General features: G+C 41.8%; 6 protein-coding genes across 13 annotated transcripts; 1 reads left to right on the top strand and 5 right to left on the bottom strand.

The window, feature by feature from the left end:
* Positions 1 to 125: 125 nt before the first annotated feature.
* LOC106657674 (organic cation transporter protein-like) lies at positions 126 to 8,427 on the bottom strand. Of its 2 annotated transcripts, none has more exons than XM_014379299.2 (8): positions 8,322 to 8,427; positions 3,541 to 3,769; positions 2,916 to 3,138; positions 2,719 to 2,825; positions 2,490 to 2,644; positions 2,122 to 2,311; positions 1,356 to 2,043; positions 126 to 1,285 (listed from the first exon to the last, which is right to left on the bottom strand). In XM_014379299.2, exons 2-8 carry the CDS (start codon positions 3,666 to 3,668, stop codon positions 1,082 to 1,084), a joined length of 1,695 nt encoding a protein of 564 aa, XP_014234785.1. In that variant the 5' UTR covers positions 3,669 to 3,769; positions 8,322 to 8,427; the 3' UTR covers positions 126 to 1,081. The 2 variants fall into 2 exon arrangements, with proteins under 2 accessions (XP_014234785.1, XP_014234786.1); XM_014379300.2 differs by lacking the exon at positions 8,322 to 8,427 and adding an exon at positions 5,723 to 5,928.
* Positions 8,428 to 9,185: 758 nt separating this feature from the next.
* LOC106657683 (flavin-containing monooxygenase FMO GS-OX5-like) lies at positions 9,186 to 11,829 on the bottom strand. The gene is made up of 5 exons (XM_014379310.2): positions 11,136 to 11,829; positions 10,663 to 10,801; positions 10,334 to 10,592; positions 10,129 to 10,232; positions 9,186 to 10,052 (listed from the first exon to the last, which is right to left on the bottom strand). The coding sequence occupies exons 1-5, from the start codon at positions 11,336 to 11,338 to the stop codon at positions 9,486 to 9,488; spliced, it is 1,272 nt and encodes a 423-aa protein (XP_014234796.1). The 5' UTR covers positions 11,339 to 11,829; the 3' UTR covers positions 9,186 to 9,485.
* A 1,168-nt stretch (positions 11,830 to 12,997) lies between these two features.
* LOC106657709 (RNA exonuclease 4) lies at positions 12,998 to 14,522 on the bottom strand. Of its 4 annotated transcripts, none has more exons than XM_014379368.2 (3): positions 14,026 to 14,521; positions 13,786 to 13,917; positions 12,999 to 13,719 (listed from the first exon to the last, which is right to left on the bottom strand). In XM_014379368.2, exons 1-3 carry the CDS (start codon positions 14,323 to 14,325, stop codon positions 13,138 to 13,140), a joined length of 1,014 nt encoding a protein of 337 aa, XP_014234854.1. In that variant the 5' UTR covers positions 14,326 to 14,521; the 3' UTR covers positions 12,999 to 13,137. The 4 variants fall into 4 exon arrangements, with proteins under 4 accessions (XP_014234852.1, XP_014234854.1, XP_014234853.1 ...); XM_014379367.2 differs by having other exon boundaries at positions 13,786 to 13,944; positions 14,026 to 14,520; XM_014379369.2 differs by having other exon boundaries at positions 13,786 to 13,902; positions 14,026 to 14,520.
* Positions 14,523 to 14,655: 133 nt separating this feature from the next.
* LOC106657710 lies at positions 14,656 to 18,009 on the bottom strand. Of its 2 annotated transcripts, XM_014379371.2 has the most exons (7): positions 17,628 to 18,009; positions 15,965 to 16,140; positions 15,669 to 15,817; positions 15,384 to 15,587; positions 15,124 to 15,213; positions 14,924 to 15,035; positions 14,656 to 14,856 (listed from the first exon to the last, which is right to left on the bottom strand). In XM_014379371.2, exons 2-7 carry the CDS (start codon positions 16,082 to 16,084, stop codon positions 14,728 to 14,730), a joined length of 804 nt encoding a protein of 267 aa, XP_014234857.1. In that variant the 5' UTR covers positions 16,085 to 16,140; positions 17,628 to 18,009; the 3' UTR covers positions 14,656 to 14,727. The 2 variants fall into 2 exon arrangements, with proteins under 2 accessions (XP_014234857.1, XP_014234858.1); XM_014379372.2 differs by lacking the exon at positions 17,628 to 18,009 and having other exon boundaries at positions 15,965 to 16,227.
* On the top strand, positions 17,030 to 20,205 carry LOC106657668 (SET and MYND domain-containing protein 4-like). The gene is made up of 5 exons (XM_014379289.2): positions 17,030 to 17,107; positions 17,948 to 18,593; positions 18,671 to 18,934; positions 19,003 to 19,639; positions 19,704 to 20,205. The coding sequence occupies exons 1-5, from the start codon at positions 17,082 to 17,084 to the stop codon at positions 20,192 to 20,194; spliced, it is 2,064 nt and encodes a 687-aa protein (XP_014234775.2). The 5' UTR covers positions 17,030 to 17,081; the 3' UTR covers positions 20,195 to 20,205.
* Positions 20,190 to 24,242, bottom strand: LOC106657707 (dynamin-1-like protein). Of its 3 annotated transcripts, none has more exons than XM_014379363.2 (8): positions 23,748 to 24,242; positions 22,811 to 23,375; positions 22,481 to 22,728; positions 21,877 to 22,407; positions 21,626 to 21,805; positions 21,042 to 21,348; positions 20,757 to 20,968; positions 20,190 to 20,678 (listed from the first exon to the last, which is right to left on the bottom strand). In XM_014379363.2, exons 1-8 carry the CDS (start codon positions 23,847 to 23,849, stop codon positions 20,622 to 20,624), a joined length of 2,202 nt encoding a protein of 733 aa, XP_014234849.1. In that variant the 5' UTR covers positions 23,850 to 24,242; the 3' UTR covers positions 20,190 to 20,621. The 3 variants fall into 3 exon arrangements, with proteins under 3 accessions (XP_014234849.1, XP_014234850.1, XP_014234851.1); XM_014379364.2 differs by having other exon boundaries at positions 21,042 to 21,306; XM_014379365.2 differs by having other exon boundaries at positions 21,042 to 21,249; positions 23,748 to 24,239.
* Positions 24,243 to 24,532: the final 290 nt, after the last annotated feature.

Raw genomic sequence — 24,532 nt, 5'->3', positions numbered from 1 at the left:
TTGTGTTTATTTGTTACTAATTTTAGAGAGAGCTTAATTGTATAATTTTCTCTCAAGCACATATGCAAAAAAATATCACAAAATATTTTTCGACTTCGATCGTAAAGGTAAGAAAGAAATGTTGATTAAGAAAATTTATATTTATTTTTATATCTTACAACAATCATTTTCAGTATTGACACTTTGAATAAATATACTTTTTTATATTATGATTTTTTCTCGTAAACAGTCATTATATTTGTAGTATAAAACATAATCATCAAGTAGCATTGTAAAATCATCGGAATGTTTGTAAAGATAGTCAAAAAGTAACAGACTATAAAAAATTGCGATTAACGCTAATAAAATGCATCATCACAATATTTTATAAAGTATCATTATTTTGTTTGTTTTTTCGTTAAAATGAAATAACGATTAAACTTTGTACCGATCAACGATTAAAAGCTATTTTTTTTTCATTAACTTATGTATTGAGTAAAAACGTACATGAAAATGAAGTATAAATACAAATGAAAAAAATTAAATAAAAAACTGAGCGCTCAGTTTTGATAAATCAAGAATTAAGTTAATACTGTAACATATTTTGCAATCATCAAAGTTAGGTGCAAAATTTCATAGCCAGCTCACCAACTAAATTATATATCAATGATATAAACATCGAGTGAGTCGACGGGTGATTTTGTTGACAAGAGCAAAGTATAAACAATGTACAATTGAATGTCCTGCGCATGAGTTACGACGTAAGCTTGGTTAAGCTATCAAAATATGACATACACTTAATTTATGCCTCATGTGCGGTGACAAATAAAATGAATAATTTACAATAGACATTATTGAACTCATCCAGCCACACTGATTCATTGCTAAAGATAAATTCAAAGAACTTATTAAGAGCTTTGACACTTTCATTACAAAATCATAATACGTTTTCGCAGTGACGATCCGACGCCTGGATCTTGAATAATATTTTGGTCCCTATTCGTAGCTAAATATGAAAATGATTTTTTAAGTTGCTGAAACTTAATGCGCTAGTGGTTTTGGCGTCGAACGAATTTGGGAAATAAGATAAAAATTGGAATAATCACGCAGGTGACAACGTCGACGAGCCATTGTGGTCGGACGTTGCTTTTTCGTCGGGATTCTTCTGACCGATGCGTTCGGCTTCCTCCAAAGTGTCGGGCAGTTTTGTACCAAGGGTTTCGGGGAAGCTCAGCGTCAGCATACCCGCTGTCAGACTCATGGCGCCGAATAGCAGCAGTGGCAGGCCGTCGTAGATGTACTTGGCCTGGGAGAAAAAAAAATTCGAGTAGACCGTTTTTCGTAATTTCGAGTTCAAGCTAAAATGGCAAAATTACCAGTAGAGGAGTTTGAGGCGCCAAAATCGAGCCGACCCTGCCGGTCATGCTGCAAATGCCGAGGAGCGAGTGCCTCAAGGTCGTGGGGAAGAGCTCGGTCGTGTAGACGTAGGACGTCGAGAAGGCCATGGTGATGCAGCCCTTGCCGCAGACGTAGAGGGCCAGGGCGACCCAGTGCCACATTCCGTAGCTGGGCACGAACTGAATGAGCAGACAGAAGACGCCGCTGAAGACGAAGGCCCCGCAGAGGGTCGCTTTGCGGCCGATCGAGTTGAGCAGCGGATAGACGAAGATGTTGCCGGGAATCTCGATGGCGACCACGAGGATGAAGTTGATGTACTTGTCGCCCTGGCCGAACTCAGTCGAGTTGAGGGACAGGCCGTAATAGACGAAGGTGTTGGTGAGCCAGCAGAACGAGCAGATGAGCAGCCGAGTCAAGATCTTGGGGCTGTGACGGATCTGGGTTATGTTGGGCTCGGCCTTTTTAGCGGGACTCGAATCCGCCGCCACCGACTCGTCCTCGCTCTTGCTCGTGTCCTTCTTCGTGTCTCCGTTTTCCTTCTCTTTTTCGTCGTTTATATTTTTCAATTCGATGAACGCCTCCTCGCTTATGTCGAGCTTATTGACTTTGGCCATTTTTCGGTAAACTTTTTCGGCCCTGTCGCGCTTGTCGTTAGCGAGGAGCCACCTGACAAAAGAAGAAAGGAAAAATGTAGTGAAAGTAGAAGGATTAAATTAGTCGAGCATCATAGAGTTTGACAATTACCTGACCGATTCTGGCAGCAGATACATGAGTGCGATGACGAGCAGGCCAGGCCCGTAAATGACTCTCATGAGCACTCGCCAATTACGCGTCCACTTGGCTACCAGGCCAAGCCATATTTCACCGACGGCATAGATACACGATATGAAGGTGCTACCTACTACCCTCTGCTCGACGCCGGTCATTTCCATAGCTGCGATAAAAAAAGGAGCATGAGATATTCCGCGTAAACAACATAATTAGAGCTCACGTCACATATATCACGAAAATCTCATTTCATGAGGTATGATTTTTTTTCTATGAATTGAATTTTTCCTGATATATTTAAGTAGTTTGGTTTCTTGTATTTCATGTATGAAAAGAAAAGTTACCGTAAATGAAGCAAGCGCTGTAAATGCCGGCAGCGAAACACGCGTCGATGAATTCAAAGGCAACGAACATCCAGTAATTGACGGAGAAAGAATGTATGAGGCCGCTTATACCGGTCAGGAATGTTATGCTCGTCAATACAGTCCGTCTGCCGTACCTGCGGCGCAACAAATCGACAATTGCAATTATTGTATAATATTGGAATCGTAAAGAAATGTAATGAGCCATTACTTGTCCGAGAGGGTCGAGGCGAAGGTCAAACCGACCAGTTGGCCCAAGTTGTTGATGGTCCCGATGAGCGTGAGCTTCCAGCGATTCGAGTCGCAGCTGATGTCCCACTGCGGACGGCGCAAAATAAAATTTCGTTAAAAAAGTGAAAATGATCCGAGCTTGCCGCGCAGACGAGCTCGAGGTAATACTTATATTACCTCGTTGTGAATGGTGACCTCGTCGGGGTCGTAGACCCACTCGTTGCATATCTCGGTCTTGTTGTGATCGAAGAAGCCCGGCGCCGAGCAGTTGGTCTCGCTCTTGAAGCTGCTCACCGAGTAGCGCTTGCAGTTCTCGGTCAAGGACTGCGAGTTGTTGAGCCAGCTCATGCCTCGGAGCTGCGTCGCGCTGCCCAAGTCCTCGCATTCCGGGATCTTGCACCTGATGGGCCGAAACACGTATACAACTCGAGCGCATTAACTCTCGAGGCCGCGAGAGAAAAAAAAAGAAGGAGAAAGATAGACAAAAAAAAAGAACGATTTTTCCGCTACGCCTATTTGCCGTCCGTCAACAATCGAGTGCATTATTTAATCGCGTCGATAATCGTTCAAGAAAAATATGTTTTCAGTAAATAAAAAGCGTCGTTATGGCAAATACCGCGCGATGTCCGTTTAGTTCGAGCGAGTAAGGAAAAAAAAAGTCAGCGATGTTCCGCTTCGTCGAACTCGTAAATGCACACAATAAAGAGCCGAGCCAACGTCGTCGATTATGCACGTAAGCCAAGAAGTGTATGTGCATGTTAACGCGTTATTATGTCGTTGTTGTTATTAAACGTCTACGCACCTGTACTTGACTTCTCCAGCGGTAAACACATAGTCGAGCGTAAAGCCCGCCGAGAGTATGAGCGGCAAGGTGATGAGGGTGTAGATGTAGAATTGATACTTTCCGAAGCTGTCGATGTCCTTCTTCATTTTGGTCTCTCTGTGGTTCGGTCGATGTCGGGAAATTGGATCCGGTCCACTTGGAGCTTGCGAGCTTTTTCTTTCTTCCCCTCTTATCTCAGCGAGATTATCTGTTTCGCGACAATTAAATGCACATAATCAATATTATCGGGAGCAGCATGGCAATTATTGGGCGAAGAAGTCTATATAGCGAGCGAGCGAGCGTCAGCGGCAAACGAGAATCCAATGTTTACTTGGTCGATCGACGAGTCGACGAAAATTGCTCGAATTTGCGCGAGACATGCGTGCCGCGAACATAAAGTAGTAGCAGCAGTAGTAGCTCTGCTCGATGTGGGTTATCGACCTGATACGTAAACGCCCCCGCCCCCCACGCAACAGCTCGACGGCCGAACGACGGAACGCGAGCTATTGTTGCACACTATATATACCTTCGAGCATTATATTCTCGCGCTCGACGACGGATCAGCTGAGAGCTGAGCGAGCGACGACGGGGCGCCCCCCGCGACACACTCTGACCCGCCGTCTGTGTATACTGTACACGGTGCACTCTGCACTCTGCACTACTGCGCTCCGCCACCGACCGACCGACCGACTGACAGGCAGACTGCAGCGCGCAGAATCGGGAACAGGGAATTTGCGAGGAAAGACGGGTAGCCCCGAAGGTGGTTGAAGGCGCTACACCGCAGCTCGCGAGCTTATCCCCGTAGCGCGTCTCTGTCTGCATGGATCTAGTTCATTGGGTCGAGCTCCGTAGAGTCGATGTGCAACTGCACATGTATCGACGGACGATTACTGCTCGATTCGTTTCTAATCGCTCACTTGAGGTTTTTTTATAGCTCGCGCGACTCGAGAGCGATTTCCTATAATGAACATGCCGTAGTAGACGGGAGACTCTTTCGTTCTCTCGCGCACGTGTGTTTGCACACTTCTTCTCAGCTGATTTTTACGTGTGCACATGCAAATTTTCTATATCGACCATCGTGCGCACGATTGCACTTTTTTTGTTGTCAGCGACGAACACGCGACATGCGTTCGCATTCGAGCACGTCCAATTTATATTTCCTACACATAATGACTCCACTGTGTATGTGTGTGTGTGTATAGTCGTCGATATGATATAGCCGCGATGTTTTCGGAGCGATGCGCGTATACATGTCTGTTAGCCCCGAAGCCGCCGACGCGTGGGTTTTTTTGCTTTTAGCGCGCCAATTCTCTGCATTCTCCGAATCAATTAAATACTAACGAACGGTTTTACAAAAATATACTCTACGCTCGATTGATTTCCCTGCTAAATACATATCAATTTCTTATTTTTTTTCTCTCTCTCTCGTCTTTCATTCACATGATGTACGAATAAACGGGGAGAACACGTGATGAGACTCGAGACTCGAGCGTGAACGAGCACGAAATATTCAAACCCGTTTTTTTAAGCTACATTAATCTAACATTATTGGCGAATCTTCGCTATGATGTTTTCGTCCGAAAGTAAAGTGTGACCGCAAAACGAGCGACTCGTACGCGCGGCAACTGTCAACGGTCAACGGTAACTATATACTATTTTTCGCGTGTTTACCGAGAGTCAACTGAACTCGCGGACTAGCTGCAAATTAGCATAAAGTTGAAACGCGCCAAAGTTTTTTCTTCGTATGCACGATGTAAAACGTCAGCGTGTAGCAAAAATGAAATTACAAGTATTATAATATCGCACCGAGTCACGATAAGATTAAAGAATTTATTCAAAAATGATTGTGCGAATGAATGAAAAACATTTAGAAAACCAATATAGTGCGTGAAAAAAAGTACGTAATCGGGCCGAAGCGGCGAGTGTCGAGTCAATCGCATCGTGTATATATTATCAGACAGTTTTGCGTTATTAAAAAAAAAAAAAAAGAGCGACGAGGCCGGGCGCGTAGGATTTCAAATTTAGATCGAGTCGCGCCTGTACACTTGCATGTCAGCATGGAGCTTGAAAGCAGAAACTGAATTTTTTTTGCCGGGCACACTCTCACACGCGTCGAATGCGGAAAATCGAGAGGGTAAAAAAAATTTGGCGTCGGACTTACCAGTTGACAAGCTGCGGCGGTGAAAAAGGCGCAGCCGCGAGGGCGTCTTTCTTCTCGTCAAGCTCTACTCATGATCTCCGGCGCGGGAAAAAGCGATGCCAAGCGCGCGCTGCACGGACGCAGAAAGGAAAAGCGAGTCTGCCCGTCGCCGTGCGTACGTAATTCTCCTCAGCAGTCGCGACTTAGCCGAGTAGCGAAAGACGAGTGCTGCGATCGGCGGCGGCGGCGCCTCGTGCCGTAGTATAACGTATTATACGACGATCGGAGAATTGCGTTGCTCTCGGACTTTTTCTCTCTCTCTCTCTCTCTCTGCTCCGCTCCGTCTCTCTTTCTCGGTTCTCTTTACTATACTACTCCCCGCCAATATTCACAATGTGTACACCTACTCCTCGCAGAAACGAACGCACGAGAGACTTTGCTGCTCGCGCGCGTTTTGTTACAAAACTCGGCGTTTCGCCGAGATATTCCTCTTTCACGGCTCTTTTCTTTCTTTCTTTCTTTTTTGCTCTCTTTCTTTGCTCTCGTCTCAACCGACGCGTCTCCTGCCACTCGACGGCTCCTTCCTGCGTACACGTTTTCATTTCGTTGCGCATCTCGTTCTCCCAGTCCATTGCTCCTTTTTTGACTTTGTTGGCGATCGGTCGCCTCGTACCTAATGGCAAAGGGCGGCTCCTGATACATCGAGTCGAAAAATAGTACGCGTTTGTGCGAAAAGACGTAACACAGAGGCACGAGCTATTAACACGAGAAGTTCATCGCAAGCTGCAGGAATGCGCGCATGGCCGGCGGCGTCGAGGATCGCGCGAAAAAACAACGCCAGCTCCGCTCGATATCAACGATCTGCATTGTTTTCCACGTTCTATAAATCGCTCTCATTTTCCCGGAACGACGAGAGATACATATTTCCATTCGAAAACTCGGCGCTTATTAATAGTTTCCGCGAGTATATCGACCTCCACTCCGCGCTGAAGGCAAAAATGCGCTTCTAATCCATGCGTCGAACAAACAAACGATTTTTTCTCTCTCGGTCGACTGTAGGCTCGGTATTTTTCAAAAAAAACACTGTTCTGTTCCAAACGCGACAGTTCGAGCCTTTCGTAGTGACATGCGGGTACCATGATAAAAACTCGGGTTACTCTACGCATGAAATTGCATCATCGCTGAATGAAGCTAAATACGTCAAAAGAAAATGCGCTTATGAAATTGAGTCGATTGAGTCGAAGATGTCGATAGTAGTTCGTGGATAGTAATTGATATAGTTTCGACTCGGATGGAAAAGTGACATTCGATTAGTTGCTCATCGGTCGAGTCGTCGCTACAGGCCGATCGGTTGTTGTAGATCATCGATAAATGCCGTTCTCACCCTTGCGATCGATGCAATAACGTCAACAAGATCGGTCCGATTACCTTGTTTTAATGGCACATATTGCAAAATATGTAGAATAATAGGTTGAGTTGGGTGGCCGATATTCGAGCGTCAATAAGTAATTGAAAGATAGAAAAAAGTGGAGAAGAACGCGAGGTAGGAGGCGAAGAAGAATCAACGAGCGCGTAACACAGAGACAGTGCAGTGATATATCAATGTAAACAAGTCAAAGGCACGCGCAACTATATCAGATAGGCGCACTTGTTAAAACACGAGAGAGAGAGAGAGAGAGAGAGAGAGAGAGAGAGAGAGAGAGAGAGCGAGGAATTAATGACGCTTTTTTTCGCATCTTGGATCGCAGCGCGTTTTATGCTAAATAGCATCTGGCGCAGACTCGATTGAGCTCTCGTCGTCTGCGTTATAGAGATGAGTGGCGCAGACATGCGTGGGTGTAATTGCGGCGTTAATTGGCTGCTGCTTTTGCTGCAGTCAGCGAAGAGAGTAAAAACGAGAATGAGATTGCTCTCGTCGTCGGCTCCCCATTTGACGGCATTTCGGCTCGTCGAGTGCGTCCCTGCACAAATACAAATTAGACGCGCGATCGTCCGTTGTTAAAGTGTCGATGCGCCTCGCCGAATCAAGTATCACGATATGCTACTCGCTGAGACGTTCCGCAGCCGCAACTAGTTGGCAAGGCTATATACGTCGCGATGAAAATTTCGTTGCATCGTCTCTCTTTTACAGAGACGTCGCGCGTCGATCATCGAGTATAATTACTGGCGGCGATGCGTGCACACGAGGCGTCGTCGTACATCGAGGCAATAGAGGCGCGCGCGAATCGAGCCAATACGTATAGCACAACATTGCACGCAGCCACCGTCGATGCACGAGACGCGCAGTACGACGCATAGACTATAATATCGCCAAACGAAACTGGTAGCAACCGGTTAAGCAAAAGTATCGGTATCTCTGGCTCCATATAGAGCCATGAATCTGCATCGTGTAAGTCGCGCATCGCTGCTGCTCTCTAAGCTACATACATATAGGACTAATTTTTTTTCTCTCGCGCCGAACTCGCGCGAGTCGTCGTCGACGATAGACCATCGAGTATAATTTCCACTCGCTGACAAATATAATGAGGCATTGCGCAATCGTACGAATATAATAGACCCGATTTCCAACCATTACGAATTAATTCGACGGAATTTTTACTTCTATCGATTACATATTTACCTTTTCTCGTCGTCGACCAGCTGAGCTCACAATTATTGACACATTGACAAAGCGATCGATCGAGTGTTTACACGCGACGTAACGAAGCCCGCGTGAACGATAAAACTATCTACGATTTTCATTTTCTCCGCTCATCTACATATAACCGAGTTTGTTTGTTTGTACACCTTACAACGTGTAGAATTACAAACGCGCGTGTACGCACCGAGCGAGCGCGAGCACGAGTCGTTACGAAGCGCAGTTTTCACGTAATCCCGATCTCGAGGCTTATTATTTACGCGCGCATCGATTTCTTCTTCTTTGTCGTCGTCGTCGTCGTCGCCTTCGATGACGGCGGTCTGATGCAGTTCGAATCGGTTAATTGCCTTCCAGCACACGCTTTCGTCCTCAATATAGAAAACTCGCTACACGTGTTTACTGCGACTATTCGAAGTTTCAGAAATCTCATTACTTAAAAAAGACAACGACTCATTTTCGACGATCATCGTTCAAGCATGCGAGTAAAATGTCAAACGATCGAGAATGGCGCGACCGCGTCGAACCCATGACTGCAATCACTAATTAAAAAAAAAAATCATCAACGACAATTTTTTTTCAAACTTATCGTACACCGCACGTGGCGAGAAATTAATTTAAATCTCGAGATTACGCGAAACGTAAAATGTTGATTTGCGGTAAAACGCACAGATATACAAGCGAGACGAGACGCAAACTCACGTATATACATACACTCATGCATGTAGAAGCGGAGAAGTTGTCTTAATAGCATAAAATTGGAACGATAGAAACAGAGAATCGTCAAAGAACAATTATATTATATTCGTGCTGGGCACTTGAATTGAATCAACAGAACCAAATAAGACGTTGCAAGTTTTTTTTTAATTTCAATCTATAAGCGTACTGCAGAGTATATAAATAAAAGCCATTGGAGCTCGTTTCGATTAAAATGTTATGTACATGAATCGTTTAAAATAATAATACATATTTTTATGTCATAAAATAATTAATACATTCGATTAATCGTTAAAACTGTCGAATTTGTAAGCCGATAAACAGCTGCAAATGTCATGTACGCGCGGATAGATGAAATCCGCGCTCTTGGGTCATGGGTGTATACTCGTATACACGATTGCACGGTAGATAAGGAGTCGTCGTTACGTCCCATCAATTCAGCTGAACGTAGTTCTCGGCGTCGATGATGCGATAACGATCCTCGCGATAGTGCACGAGGTCCTCGAGGAATCGATTGCTGCTCTCGTTGTGGAGCTTGGTCAGGACCGGGGGCAGTGGCTCGAGCTTCGCCGCCAGAGCCAGCTCGTTGTAGTAGTCGCCCTGGAGCGGGCCCATCATGTGGAACTGACGCTTCTGGAAGCCCTTGGCCTCGAAGCGCTCCCTCTTCTCGGCCTCGAGCTCCTGGAGCATGGCCTGGCGACTCGGCAGCTCGCACTCCTTGGTCCAGAACTTGAGGACGAAGCGCGCCTGCAGGTCGAACATGCTGAAGGCGCACACGTAGAAGGGCAGGCCGATGAAGGCGAGGCTCGGCTTCTCCACGGCGATCACGTGCTTGTACAGCGGCTGGACCATGTTCGAGTCGACGCTCACCCCGGCCTTGGGCGACAGGAACGGGAAGCTGTACTTGTAGCCGGTGCAGTAGAACACGATGTCGATATCCTCCTCGCTTCCGTCCTTGAACACGGCTGAGTTTTCCTTCAACTCGGCCACATCCACTTTCTGTCGATTCAATCAGTCGATCGGTTTAAAAAACTTGCGATGCGAAAGCAAAAAGTCACTGCCTAAAATTACTCACTTGCACGACATTGTCGGGGAACTTGGTCAAGATCGTCTCCTTCAAGTGATGACTGAGAATGACGCGCTTAGCCTTCTTCGAGATTTCCAGGGCCAAGTCCATGCCTGTACAAACGAATGCGTCGCATTGTAATAAATACGTACGTATAGATATAAATTGAAGAGAAATATTGAATGGGGCCGCAATTGGCGAAGCTGTAAATTACCAGAAGGACCGGCGCCGATCACGACGACTCGCTTGTCGGCGAACGGCTCGGGCTTGCGATAATCGTGGCTGTGCAATTGCTGGCCTTTGAACACGTCCTTGCCGGCTAGATTGGCCAGCGAGGGGGCAAAGTAGTGCCCGTTGCAGATCATCACCGCGTCGAATTCTTCGGAGCTGGTCTCGTTCGTCTGCAAATTGCGCAGATTCAGGCGCCACTTGTTGTTCTCCAGGGGCTCGACCAGCTCGACGTTGTGCAGGAACTAAGGTATAAAAGATCGGTAGAGTTGAAAATTGCATCGATTGCGTACGAGCAAAGCCAGGAAAACTTACCCTGATCTTTTCTCGCAGTTTGAAGTGGTCGCAGTAGTTGTTCAAGAATTCCAAAATCTCGGTACGGTGCAGGTAGCTTTTGTCGTTTTCGGGAATCGGGAAATCAGGATAGCCCATCACTTCCTTTGGCAGATTGGTCCTTGGAGAAAGGACAGCGATCGTTCGTTATTGGTCTTTCTTTCTTTTTTTTTTGTCGATCAAATTTTTTTTCATACGTTGCCTCAATGGCCGACGACAAGGCGCGGTCAAGGCTGCTCTCGCGCGGGGCCAATTCGACGAGATCGTGACGCGACTTTCGATCGAATTCGCGACGGATCAATTTTGTACGGCATGTAAAAACGGCCGTGAACTCGTGGGCTCGGCGATCGAGCTGCGTTACATCGCTCGTGGCTCGTAGCCACGCGATTCGACGCGACTCAGACAGAATAAGAAAAAAGCGAAAAAAGGACTGGTGACTCGTGAAAGCGACTTACCTCAGGCTGTCGTACATGCTCGAGTGTATCGGCAGGCCGTAGGAGTCCTTGCCGGTCTCGGGCACGTAGACCCAGGTGCCGCCGACTTTGTCGGTTTTTTCGTAGCCGACGACCTCGACGGGATGCTCGGCCGTGTTGGCCAGGTCGCACTGGTGCAGCGCCGCCAAACCGGCCGATCCGGCTCCAATGACAGCTACTCTCATCTTGTTGGATTCGGAAGTCTAGTTGAAACTGAAAAACGTACGACGGAGAGCAGTTGGAAGTGAGTATGTATTATGAGTCGCGACCACGTCCCACCAACGGCCGACTACACAGAGAAAGCGAGAAAGATGCTTTTTTAATTGATAAGCTGCTCGATAGGCCAAGATGATCGTCTCTCTCTCGAGCTGGCGACAACGACGACACACGTATATAATGCGAATAATTCACAACGAGCCTTATCTTCGATTGCCGTATAGGCCTTTTCTCGGCTATTTACGATGTTTAACCGTATGTGTATTTGTGATGAATTCGATTCTCCAGTGAGACCAGCTGTGCGATCTGATCCTTGGGCCCTTTAACTAATTTCTCTAATGCTAACTCTATCGATCGGTCAATTTTATCAACTCGCGGCTATTGCGATTTGATTTTTTGGCCTCCACTGACTGTAATCGTGCGATACGCGCAACTGCGTGACGAGCAACTGCCTACCATCTCGATCCATCCGCGTGTATTTTATCGGCTATTTACAATTCGGTAGGAGAAAGTCAAAAATTCGATTGGTCGCAGCTCCTCCCGATAAGACGTTAGAAAGTTTCAAATGTAAAATCAATTACGTATGTTACAAAAAAAAAGTTATTCGAAATCATTGACTCTTTGGACATCGGCCACTTCGCAATGACAACCGTAGCATTTTAATGAACTCTCTTACTTAATTTACCAAGGCCCATTTACATTTATTCCAGAATTACTTCAAAAACTTGGCACTTCTTTCAAAAATCCAAAAAATGTTTCCAATTTTTTTCAATTTTCATAATATTTAAATTTTTTAATTTCAGTAATGATGAATGCAAAAGCACGGCTTAACGAACTTTTATAATTCTGTTTTAAAAGACACTTTGTAACGTTCAAAGTAATGCGATTTTTAAACGACTACAACATTTTATGGTTTTTACTTTTATAATAAAAGGCTCAAATCTTATAATTTACTGAGCACAACAATGACTTGGCAGAGAGGTAAAAATATCGCATATTAAGTACATTATTAAGTTTGATGTATGAATGCTGAGACTGACGCTTGAAGAATACACAAAGTTCAAATTCATTGCATCAGAAAAAAATGTTAACAATTCAATCTATTACGGATATTATATCAATATTTATGATGAAATGTATTTTCAAGAAAATAAAAGACTCGAAAGAATGCTTACAGAGATATTTTAATTAATCAAAGAAACGAGTTGAAACAAAAAAATTTCTGTTACAATTAATCCTGAATTTTAAAGAAAAGAAATGTAATCAAAAGCACCTTTTTTTTTATCTAGTTCAGAGCAAAAAATAAGCAGTAATAGAAACAACTTGCGTAAACGATCGTATATTTGCCTTCTGCAACACTACTAGATCAATTAGCGAAACGAGCTGAGAATTTATATGTTCAATACATACTCATTGACCGCAAGTGAATTTCATGTTATTTTGCTGTCTTGGTGCGTGCGAGGCTGTATCGGCACTGATAACAAGGCCATTGCACTTACTTTTGACTCGTTTGTTCGTCGCGGCTAACCACTGGATAAACTTTTATCTCGCATTCAACAAAGGATTTCCGGAATTTGGTCAACAGTGTCGAAAATTTTTTCTGTAAGTAGTTGGTCTAAAATGAGTTTACTATGGATCTAGCGTTAAAATTGTACATTTTATTTATAAAACTATATATACATTTTACAATGTATGTCACAAATGCAAAGTTTTTTTTGTCACATCTCACTTTTTGGCACGCTTTGTCACAATGTCAATAAAATAAATTTCATTTTCTTTTTTTCTTAAGTGAAGCTTCCCACTCTTTTTTGTGCATTTGATATATTTGCATAGCTGCTCTTGCATCTTCAACAGAACTGTGTTCTCCAGATTGAATACTGATTCCTAATAGCGCAGCGGCTAGTTTTTTTAAACTAGGTGTATTGCCATTGGTAACTTTTCGAAATGGTTTGTACCTTGCAGTATCTCTTAGCATTTTTCTTGGATGTGAAATAAATAGAACTGCCAAATCATTGTGTAAAGCATGACCCACAAGAATTCGTCCTTTAAAAAGTTCATAGACTTTTTTTTGTACAGTTTCAAAATCTTGTCCATTTCTTAAATCTTGAGGCCTCACTCCACTTACTTCAGTTCTGAAATCTGCAATTGGTTCTCTAGGCTTTACAAAGGTATCGTACAAGCAGTGCCCATAACGATTTACAATTGACACCCTTGCCAACATACTTTCCTTTCCGTCACCGATACCAACCATTTCACAGTCAATAGCAATAGCTTTAGTTAGACCAGTAGTATCCTGATCTTTATTTGAATTATTTGATGAACTACTGGATCCTTTGCTTGTATTCAGTAACTTCAATAAAAAATAATTATAAGTATAAAACGTAAACGTGAAATATAAGTAATTAAGTCTGATTACCTCTCTGTTATTTGTTTTCAAATAGGGTGCACTGTTTTTTGGATCTGTTCCCATTGAGGTCTTGTTGTGCCTATGATCCATTGTTGCGATTCCAAATTTATTGGAAGCTGTTTGACCCTGTGGAATATTTCCCTTTGTACTTAAATTAGTTGTCTGTTGCTTGTTTCCAAAATTATTTGTTACGAATAAGCACAATAAATTAATTAGACGAATAAGGTAATAAATGAATTTTTTTATTACCTGAACATTAGACTTATTTTGTGATTGCATATTTCTATTATTTTGTGGCTGCATGTTTCCGTTATTACGCGGAAGCATATTTCTGTTATTTTGTGAATTCTTTTTTTTTACACTTGAATTATTTGTGCTTCCTTTATCACTTTCTGCGAGCATTGCCTTAAACTTTTCCCAATTGGAACCAGGTACTTTTAATCCAGGATTATTATTTTGATTATTTACAGGAACATTCTTTTTCTTCTTATTTACATTTTTATTTTCAGATGACTGCTTCGATGGGCTACTTGGCCTTTTAGGTGGCATAATGTTTTTATGTGAACACTTGGTTTTATGAAAGCACTACTGTACAAGTAAATAAAAACAAACCCCAGTCAAAAAATAAAACAACGAATAAAAGAACTTCAAAATGCACATGAATCGAGTTTGCAGAAGCATACACTGTTCGAAATTTGACATAACCTAAGCCGACAAAGTGACTTCGGATAACGGAATAAACGCGTGTGTGCGCACAGTGTCGAGTGCGCGATGTGCTTGACTGGGATAAAACGCCCTCTTGTATTATAAACATAAAAATTGAATTCGTATTGAGATTGGTAAGTTCATTTCATTTTTTCATGATTAATAAGTGAAATTCTTCGCGAATTTTTAAATAAAATAATATTCATCAAATATTTACAAAGTTGTGAAGTTTCTGTCATTTTCAGTTTAAAATTTAGATCCACTAAATTTAAATTTTTTTTCTATATCAGCAGGTAAATTGAACTTGGAAATATTTGGGAGGATAGTTCGCCTAAAGTTGTTGTGCATGGACTCTACTGATCTATGCTTCATGTACTAAAAAAATGCTCGATTAATTTAGTAAATTGTTAACGCTAATATTGAAGTAGGCGCGAAAACTTACCCCGTTCCAATGCATTTCCAGAAAAGGCGCTCGGCTCTTCACGTGCCGTATTTTGTCATTAACCACCAAATATGCTATCATCGTGCGTTTCTCTTCGAGCGAGTAATCCGAGCTTAAGAGTTGAAATTAATACAAAAATTATAATTTCGATATATTATCATCTTAGTTGGTACGTTAAAATCATTTAAAATAAGACTCACCCACGTCTGGATCTACTTTTTGTTTCAGGACATTTTTCGATTTTTATCAAGTCTGGTTCTGGTAAATTAAGCCACCATTTCTCACTATCGCTGTTGATTTGAAGCAAATTTTAATGTACGCAAGTAACAACATTTGATAGAGAGCGAATCGGAGCAATATAAATTGATCTCGCGCAAGTAGATAAAAGTAAAAACAAAAAATATAGATTCGAGGACGAAATGATGTGCCGAAAAATTTAATTAATTTGAATATAACTCACTCTAATGTAGCATCGCTTTCAAACCGCCAAGAATTTTCTGAGAAATTTCCTACAGAATTTTCTGAAAAATTTCCTATAGAATTTTCTGATGATTGAGAAAATTCAATAATAGGTTCTAATATCATTTTATCGTCTGATTCAATTATCTGAACTTCGGAACTAATTGATTTGTTTCTGATCTGATTTGTTACTATTCTTCCGAGTCTGAAATATCGAAAAATAAAATTAAAAACAGAAGAAAATAAAGTATGTTTATAAGAATTCGAACTATTGTTAATATCTTACCTATATTTATCGATGTCGAGCGCTTCACTAGCCTCAATCGAATCGAGGATATACTTTAGTGAATAGTAATTTTCACCATCGAATAGATTTTCATACTGTTTTTCTACTAAAGTATATTTTGCATCCTCACAAACTTTAGCGCCTAATTTCTAGAAAACAAAAAACGATGGTAAAATTAATATTTTAGGAAGCTTCAGAAGAGAACGTGTCGAATACTTCATGGTTTTTTTCAAGAATACACAAAATATTTTTGTAACAGTTAAAGAATTAAAAAATGATCATTTTTTTCTTCATACCTTAACTATTATTTCAAATCTCACCCTCGTATCTTCTTTCAGGCCTTTGAAACGAAACGAGAAATTTTTAAATAAATATAAGTTTCTTTCCACGTATCCCTCTGTTCTCCCAAAATTCATATTTCTGTAGTTTTAATTATGACGATGAAAAAAAAGATAAGCTTGAGTAGTCGACACTGAAATTAAAAATGCGTTCAACAACATGCGTTATTAAAATCGTTGTTATTTAAATATTTAAAAGCGAGTATCTATATTTTGGGTTATTTAAGATTATTAACTATACAATTATATTTACTTTACTATTAGCGGATTTACAAAGAAAGGTATTCGTGTGGTAGAAAGAAAATTAGTGGTGGAAACTGGGATTAATTATGATTGAATTTTCTAGATTTGTTAGGCACTTAACGCAGAAAACCAATCAGTCAAAATTTGTTGATTGTTAAAGAAAATATCAACATTTGAGAGTCGATTTAAATTTTTTGGTTTATCTTTGTATTAAAATTAATTTATGTGATTGTATATCTATGCATTTTCCGTGCAATTCACGTACAAAAATAAATCAACATCGATACCATATATTGTATCTACTAGTCACTTCAAAAAAAGAAAATGATCGTACGAAGGCTTTGCAGAATTCTTTAATTTGACATCTGCAAAAATTCGAAATACAACACGATAAATAAATTTACGTTTCGAACATTTGACGGAATGGAGCGAGAACATATCGGGTACTTTTCGTTTCTACATTCTCAATAGAAACCTTTTAAGCACGATGTAATAAGGGGAAAATATTCTTTTCATGAAGAGAAAAGCATACAAGTTGTCAATGTGCCTCCTTTTGCGTAAAAAGTGAGCCCAAGGCCTCGGACGTGTAAAATCCACCTACATGCGGTATCAACTATATATGTATTAATAGAAAGAGAGAGAAAAATCTAAATTTAGAAAGAAGTTTAGGCACCAGGTCGCTGCCGTGTTATTTAGTCGAGTCGAGAACGCGCGCATGACTGCTCATAAGTAAACGAGGTAATCTACGATTGTTTTTTTCTTCGTTGTAGGCTTGATCCTTATACACCATAGTTTTCTCAACGATTGAAAAGTTCGGCGAAAGCGAGTCAGGATGAGCAGTCAATCCTCGAATTGCAGGTAAATGTTGTGCAGTTTTTTTACGAGGCCCGGGGAGCCATCGACGATTTTTTGATACTTCCAAAGTTTTAGTTCTTTTCGTTTATTTACACGTGAGTGCAATTCACACCCTCGTGTATTTGCGTGTAGCAAACTTTGATTTTGACCGACGCACAAATACGACTACCTCACGTATACAATTCAAAAGAAAGAAAGAAAAAAGCAGTGATAAATTGACGATCGAATTCACTCGGCAGAACTGGCTTTAAGAGTAATCATTGGTGCATAAATTCTCCGAACATCGAATGTTTATTTGTGACACGCGAGTGGAGAAGCGCTCGTGCGCGTTTGCAACGGACGCGTTGATTAACTCGTTTTGAATCCGTTCCAAGTTTTCGGGATTCGAACTGTGCGATTGCAGTACGCGGCGGTATGTCTGTAATTGCCAGAGCAGTGATGTCGGCGACCGCACGATTTATTAACGCTACTTTATGGGAATAGATTATAGATTATAAATTCTATATCATTGAGTTCTACATACCTAGGACAGCTTCGTGAAAACTCGCGTTGATTTGGCTCTTGCGTCTCGACTTTGTGAAGTGCACCATGTGACTAATAAGATCAGACGTGGCGAAATGGAACAATGAACGTTGTGCGCTGCGAGTTCGATCCGGTATACTTGGGCTGAGACAGAACACGTGCGAGGGTGACCGTTGAACAATTAGGATAATTCTGTCTGCTCAAAAAATGCCGTTTGTAGATGATAGTCTAACAATAGAATGCGCAGTTGTTTTGGCGGTATCATAACTGAACTGATCAAGTTACTAATAGGTAATGTCTGCAAAAATTATGTCTCAACAGCTCCTACAGAAATTTCGAATCACGAGTTCGAGGCTCGAGCTCGTCTCTCGAATTCCGCAAGAAATTCGATGATTCGAGCAGAAAGAACAACCGACGAGCCATGATCGATCACATCCTAACGGCTCTTGGTCCTGCACCGATAGCAGTAGAAATGGAATTCGACGGCAAAGACGTCGAATCAGCCGAACGACTCATGCAGCAAGCGGACGAACTGACTCGCGAGCACAACGACAAACTCACCGGGGCTGTGGCGGCCGCGCTCCCGGATTCAGAACTATTTTTCAAGTGCCTGATGCGTCGAGCTCGCCAGGCCTACGCGACCGGCAGATTCCAGAGTTGCGCGCGGGACTGTCGACTGTATCTCGACAGGAGAGCCTCGATAACGAGGGGGGACGAGAGCGACGACGCGGTGGACGTCTTGTTTCTGCTGTCCGATGCCTGCAAGGGGATGCGCAAAGACGTAGAGGCCCGGAATCACGTCAACGAAGCCATGAAGCTGATCAGTCGATTCGCGGCGACGAGCTGCGGAACTGACCGGGCGGATAGTCAGCGGTTTAAAGACGAAAAAGCAGAGCTGTTCAAACGCTTTTTGAGCAGGAGGCAGAAACCCACCGTGGCGTCCTCGACTCGCTTGAAAAATTCACAGGTACGGATGTTGCAGGTGCAACGGGCCTTTAACACTTACCTTTCGAAGACCAGAATAAAAAAAAATAATAATTTCAGGAAGACAAAGAGGTACCAGCGGTGCTAGGCAAGAATCATGAATATTTGTCTTGCGCCTCCGACGCCGTAGATCTCGTCTACGATCCGAGCAAAGGAAGGTGTCTTTACGCCAGGAGAAACATCCCAGCCGGCAGCGTTGTCATCGTCGATCGGCCTTTCGCTTGGTGCACCGATACGGCTGCTCTCGCTCGTAACTGTCTCCATTGTCACGCGTCGCTGAGACTGGACCACAGCGCTCCGGTGCCTTGCCGTAACTGCCGATCGGTAATCGACGGCATTTCATGCTCTCTACTAATGCACACCACAAATAATTAAATGGTTAATGCTTACAGGTTTTATTTTGTTCGGAAAACTGCAGGGCTGTGTCGTGGAATAAATATCACAGATTTGAGTGCAGGATCTTTAATTATTTTCACATCAACAAACTTCAGAGGACCAGTTCACTTTTGGCATACAGAACAGTGATTACCGCTGCTTTGAGCGGCATCAACGGTGACGCTGATTTATCCTCGACGCGGGGTATCAATCGGGACTTTCTCAAACTACACGAGGACGAGGACGCGACGCCGATCGACGCAGTGGCTCCGGACCCGGAAAAGTACAAGCCCGACGATTACAAGACGGTGTTCGCTTTGAAAACCCACGGCGGTGATTTTACGCCGGAGGATAATTTCGAGCGGGCGGTCCAGTCGATATTTTTGGCCAGATGCTTCATCGACGCGTTGTCGCTTTCGGCCGAAGAGACGGAGAAATCGAGCACGGATAAGGATTTACTACGTACTTTGGCAGTGGCCATGTTGCACAGTATGCACGCAATTAACTGCAACGCCTATGAAATTGTCGAGAACGTACGTGACGAATCGTCCAAAATTTTTGAGCCAAGAAACGTTGGTGGTGCGATTTACAGTACGGTCAGCTTAACGAATCATAGTTGTTATCCGAACGTTGTTAGGCATTCTTATCCTTGTGGTACGTACGCTTCGTAAAAAAGTGAGCTTTTTTATAAATTCATGACATTTGTATGTTTACATAGGTGCAGTCGTGGTAAGATCGATACGTTTCATACCACAAGGTGCTGAAGTCCTCGATTGCTACGGACAACATTTTCTCGAGAGCGATCGAGACACCAGACGTAAATTTACCGCCGCAAAGTATCACTTTGATTGTCAGTGTGACGCGTGTGTCAACGACTGGCCCATGCAATTACCCACCGATAAGTTCGACTTTAAATGCAAAAAATGCTTCGGCAAGTGCCGGAAAACGACGCGCAGTTACGCAGAGTGCACATCGTGTGGTCAAAAAACCGACATCAACAAGTATTACATTATGCTTCAAAATTCGGTGAAAAAGAGACTCTCGGCTTTGACGAAAATGTACGATGGTAATTATAGTGAGGCACTGCCACTTTTGCTCGAGCACTCGGACTGTATCGATAAAATTTTGTCGGAACCGAGTCTCGAGACTGTTAAAACACAACAATCTATCATTCAATGCTTGAACGCTTTATCGTCTACATCGGTTTAAGTATCATAATATCGTAGTTTTATTCAATTAGTACGTATGTCACATACGTTTGTGAGTATGGCAATTATCATGGTTTTACAATATCTTTCGATATACAACATCATATTTTTCGACAGTGTGAATAGCATAATTTAACAAATTTTTTGCATAGAAATCAAACATTTTTTTTGCGAATATACTTTTCGCCACAAATGTATAATAAAAATTGATTGTAAATCAGACTGGCACAATTTTTTTTTTTGCTCGCGTGGAAAGTAAAAATATGTTACGTATTTACAAATAACCAATATACATAGATGCGAGAAGTGTTCGTAACACAGAAACGACTTAACAGTTAAAAAAATTCATGTTTTCACACTGTTAATACGCTAAGTTGAAAACTATTCTATATAAATCAAACGGTGAAAACGTTGCTTTTTGGTGCATGTTACCACATATGCGTTTCGCGAATCTCGCTGATGATATGACCCGCTTGAGTGAGCGCCTGTAGAAAAATTAAATTCATCAAGTATGTTCAAATGATCATAATGCAAATCGTCAAATTAGGAGATAAAAGGCTTACTTTGAGCATATCAGCAGCTTCTCGGCGTCGAACCGCAATGTGTTCACTTTCATTTAGTAAAGATTCCGCTTGGTCGGATTTGTATAAATGCGTGACAAGCTCGCTCTGAAGATTGTCTTTCACAAAATTTACTAAGAAATGCATGACAGCTTTGGGTACGCTATCTTGAATAGACTTACGAACAATGTAGAAGTAAGACTTAATGAGCCTCTCTGAATAAATTAATTGTGCATTATAAATAAAAATAGTATATAATGATTCAACATTTAAAACGTGATTACTCACCAATAACTTCACAATCTCTTTGCTCTCTGTCGCTGAGCTTACGCGATGTTTGCATAGGTACTTCGGGCAACAAATTTACTGGTTTTTGTTGAGGCGAACTCACAGCTAGTACCATGGAATCGGGGCTATGATTAGAGGCCGGCGAAATGGCGCCATCACGATTTTTCGTTGGTGATCCATCCGTAGAATTAACTGACTCTGTTTTGCCCTGTGGTAGCAAATTACTGAGCAGCCAGTGATTTTGTTGATTATTGTCTTTGTTATTCTGCTCCGAAAATGCATTGTAGTCATCTCGATTGTAAGATCTCTGATTGGTTAGTAGTAAACGAGGAAAGCATTTAGGATTGAATAAAAATTAGTAAGGCAGTTTTTGACAATAGAAGCAAAAAGTTCAGGAAAATGGAATGTAATTAAATGTATGGGAAGTACTCGAAATGGCACAAAAGGAAACAACCAATGATTTTCGTAAAGCAGTCATCAAACCAAGACAATGTACTTTTATATTAGTATGTGATATTTGCTTATATGATGATTAATTTCAATCAGGTAAAAGCACTCACATCAGATTGTCAACAATTACTTACGTTTTCTATTGGAGCTACAGCATTGCTTACTGCTTGAGTGGAAGTAGGAAGATTTCTTCTACTTTTCGGTTGGTTCAATTCTGCATTTTTTAATAAAGATGAGACAAGAGCGGCGTCTTTGTGGAAATCCGGATGTTTGGTGTTGATATAAGCCAATTCAATAGCAACAATATTTTCAACCTGCAAGCTCATACAATTCAATATTGAAGAATTCAATTTTTAATTTGAATTTTTGATAAAGTTTATCTTACCATTTGATTAGTTGTAGGCAAACGTCGGCGTAAAAGTTGAGTGACAACATCGACGATTCTTTCGTGAAGCTTTGGGAACCGTAGCATTTCTTGTTGAACTTCAGTACCACAATGTTGAATTATCCGTTGCATTTCTTCGTGGACCAATTCAACGCAACGTAATGAAGGCTCTTCTAGCCTTCGTATTTGCCTTTTAACCAGCAACTCAAAAGAAACTTCGGGCACAAACAAAGCAGGCCTAGGGCCAGTAGCATTACGAATGGCAGTTAAAATATCCATTTTAGTTAATCCAGCCAATGGATGAATGGAGTCCAATGTTTTGCCAAAAGTTTCATGAAATATATAACAAATTCTAGCACCTCCACACAGCTCTGTTGTCTCTATATTCCTTGCTGTTCCTTCTATAGTTGAACAATAACTGCTTGCAAATTTAGTAATTATTTGAAGTAATGTTTGACTTTTATCTCCTACATCTTCACCATAAGAATTGAGTAATGTTTGAAATTGAGAAACCATAACATTGACTCTGGTCTAAAGCAAAAAAAAAAGGGTATTTTAACAATAGTTCATGGGTTCATTTTTTATCATCCTAAAATTTTCCTACCTTCAATTCTGGTAAGCAGTCCCTAATATGATGCATTAACAAACGATTCAATGTTTTTGCCAAATAAGGTGTTCCGTTTCTGTTAGCTAATGTAGGATATTTGCGCTGTAAAAATGCAGCTTCATCTTTTAAAGCATCTTGAATAGTTTTTTTATTCATGATATCTTGCTGAGATCGATTTACTACACCAATGATTCCTAATTTAACAGGAATAACTCTGCCACACAAAATATCAATGGCATCAGTACCTGAAATGATCAATATATCAATACAGTCTCAAGTTATTTATTAGTCATCAGAATAATAATATTTTTTAAAATTATTACTCACCAGCATCCATAAGATCTAATTTGGTTACTACAGCCAATGTTCGTCTGCCATCTGGATCAACATCTTTACTTAATTTTAAACTTTCACTTGTAGCCATATCAGTGTTAGCTGTTGTGACAGCTAGAATAATCGAATTTGGATTGCATATGTATTTCAATAACAACTGTCTGATTTGACCTTCAATATCTTCAGGTTGATCTCCTACAGGAACTTTGGTAATTCCAGGCAAGTCAATTAATGTCAAATTAACAACTGATTTTGAAAAAATTTTCAAATTAATCGGTTCAGGGCAAATGCCTTTGTTAGCACCAGCCATCCGATCAGTTTCAATTTCAATTTCTTTACGAATTTCGTCAAAATCCTTATAGATTCTCCCTTTTTGATGGAGAAAAACTCCCCATTCGTCTGCATCAAGAGTTCCATCTTCGGCATTTCTGTACTCTCTATCATCTTTTGGAGTATACACCAGTTGTAGCACCAATGGTCTACGAGTTACAATACCAGTGCCTCTGGGTAAAAATGTTCGTCCCACAAGACTTTCAATAACAGATGATTTGCCAGAGCTCTGAAATTATGCAAAACAATAAGAATAATACTTTAGGAGCAATTTGAAAAAAACACTTTTATCTCTGAACAAGTTCAATAATAAAGTGGTTGGAAAACGTTTTGTCAATTTAGTTAATGACAATAATAATAATAATAATAACGATTGGTATGTATGACAAAGCATTGAATAAAGAAAAGAAAAACATTTCCATGACGAACGATTACGCAAAGGAAAAAATTGTGGAATAAACGTTACAAAGGATAGATGCGCAAAATTGGAAAAAAAAGTACGTTACACAGAGTAAAATAAAAGTAAGACGAACGTGCATATACGTAGGGGTAGAAACAAAGGTATGTATAGGTACATAGGTGTGAGAGAGTGTGTGTATACCTGCGTGCCAAGTACGACGATTTGAGGCAGTTGAATAGCATCAGCACCGACGGCGTTGAAGACATCCTGAAGCTTGTTGATGACCGGTATGAGGGCCTCCATGATCGATGAGATTTCTCAAAATGCGAGAAAAAGAGAGGGCGAGTCGCCGGCTTGATGCTCAACAGTCGACGATCTTGCTCGTAGGCTCTTGTGTTGTGCTGCGTGCAGTACTCCAGTAAACTCGAGACTCACGGGGGCAGCTCGAGGGGGGCTTAGACAGATGTGTCAATGGTTAAATCGCGTGACACGATGAACCTCGTCTCTGCGTCGCAGCGAATAGATGAGTAACGACTGTTACTTATTATTGTAAACTCGTTGTAGCTAGCTGTGGATCAGCCAGTCGGGGCACGCACACGTTATGGCACTTGGACTTGGAGAAGCAGCTCGCAGCAGAGCAGAGGAGTCGTGATACCTCGCGCACTCAGCTTTCGCAACGATTCTCCATATAGACGGTGACCCCCTCCATTGTAAAACAGCAACATTTCTGCTGGCAAAACGCGCGCGCAGATTCGCGCGAATTTGGAGCAACGGCAATTTGCGAGTTGCTCCGGCCACCGCCACCAGTGCGAGGGCCGAGGATTCGCTCGTCAGTCGTCGGCTGCATATCCGCCGAATACGAAATCTGACCGCGAAAAACAAAGAGTTCTTTTCTCAGAAATACTGTTCATGTCTTATACTATTCGTAGAACGCATTTTCCTCTGCATTAGAAATGCGCAGTTATTGCTAGTTATCTAGCCAAAGA

This window comes from Trichogramma pretiosum, unplaced genomic scaffold, assembly GCF_000599845.2.
Source record: "Trichogramma pretiosum strain Unisexual culture from Peru unplaced genomic scaffold, Tpre_2.0 scaffold71, whole genome shotgun sequence".
Classification (NCBI taxonomy): Eukaryota; Metazoa; Arthropoda; class Insecta; order Hymenoptera; family Trichogrammatidae; genus Trichogramma; species Trichogramma pretiosum.
This window is presented reverse-complemented; position numbering and strand designations above follow the sequence as displayed.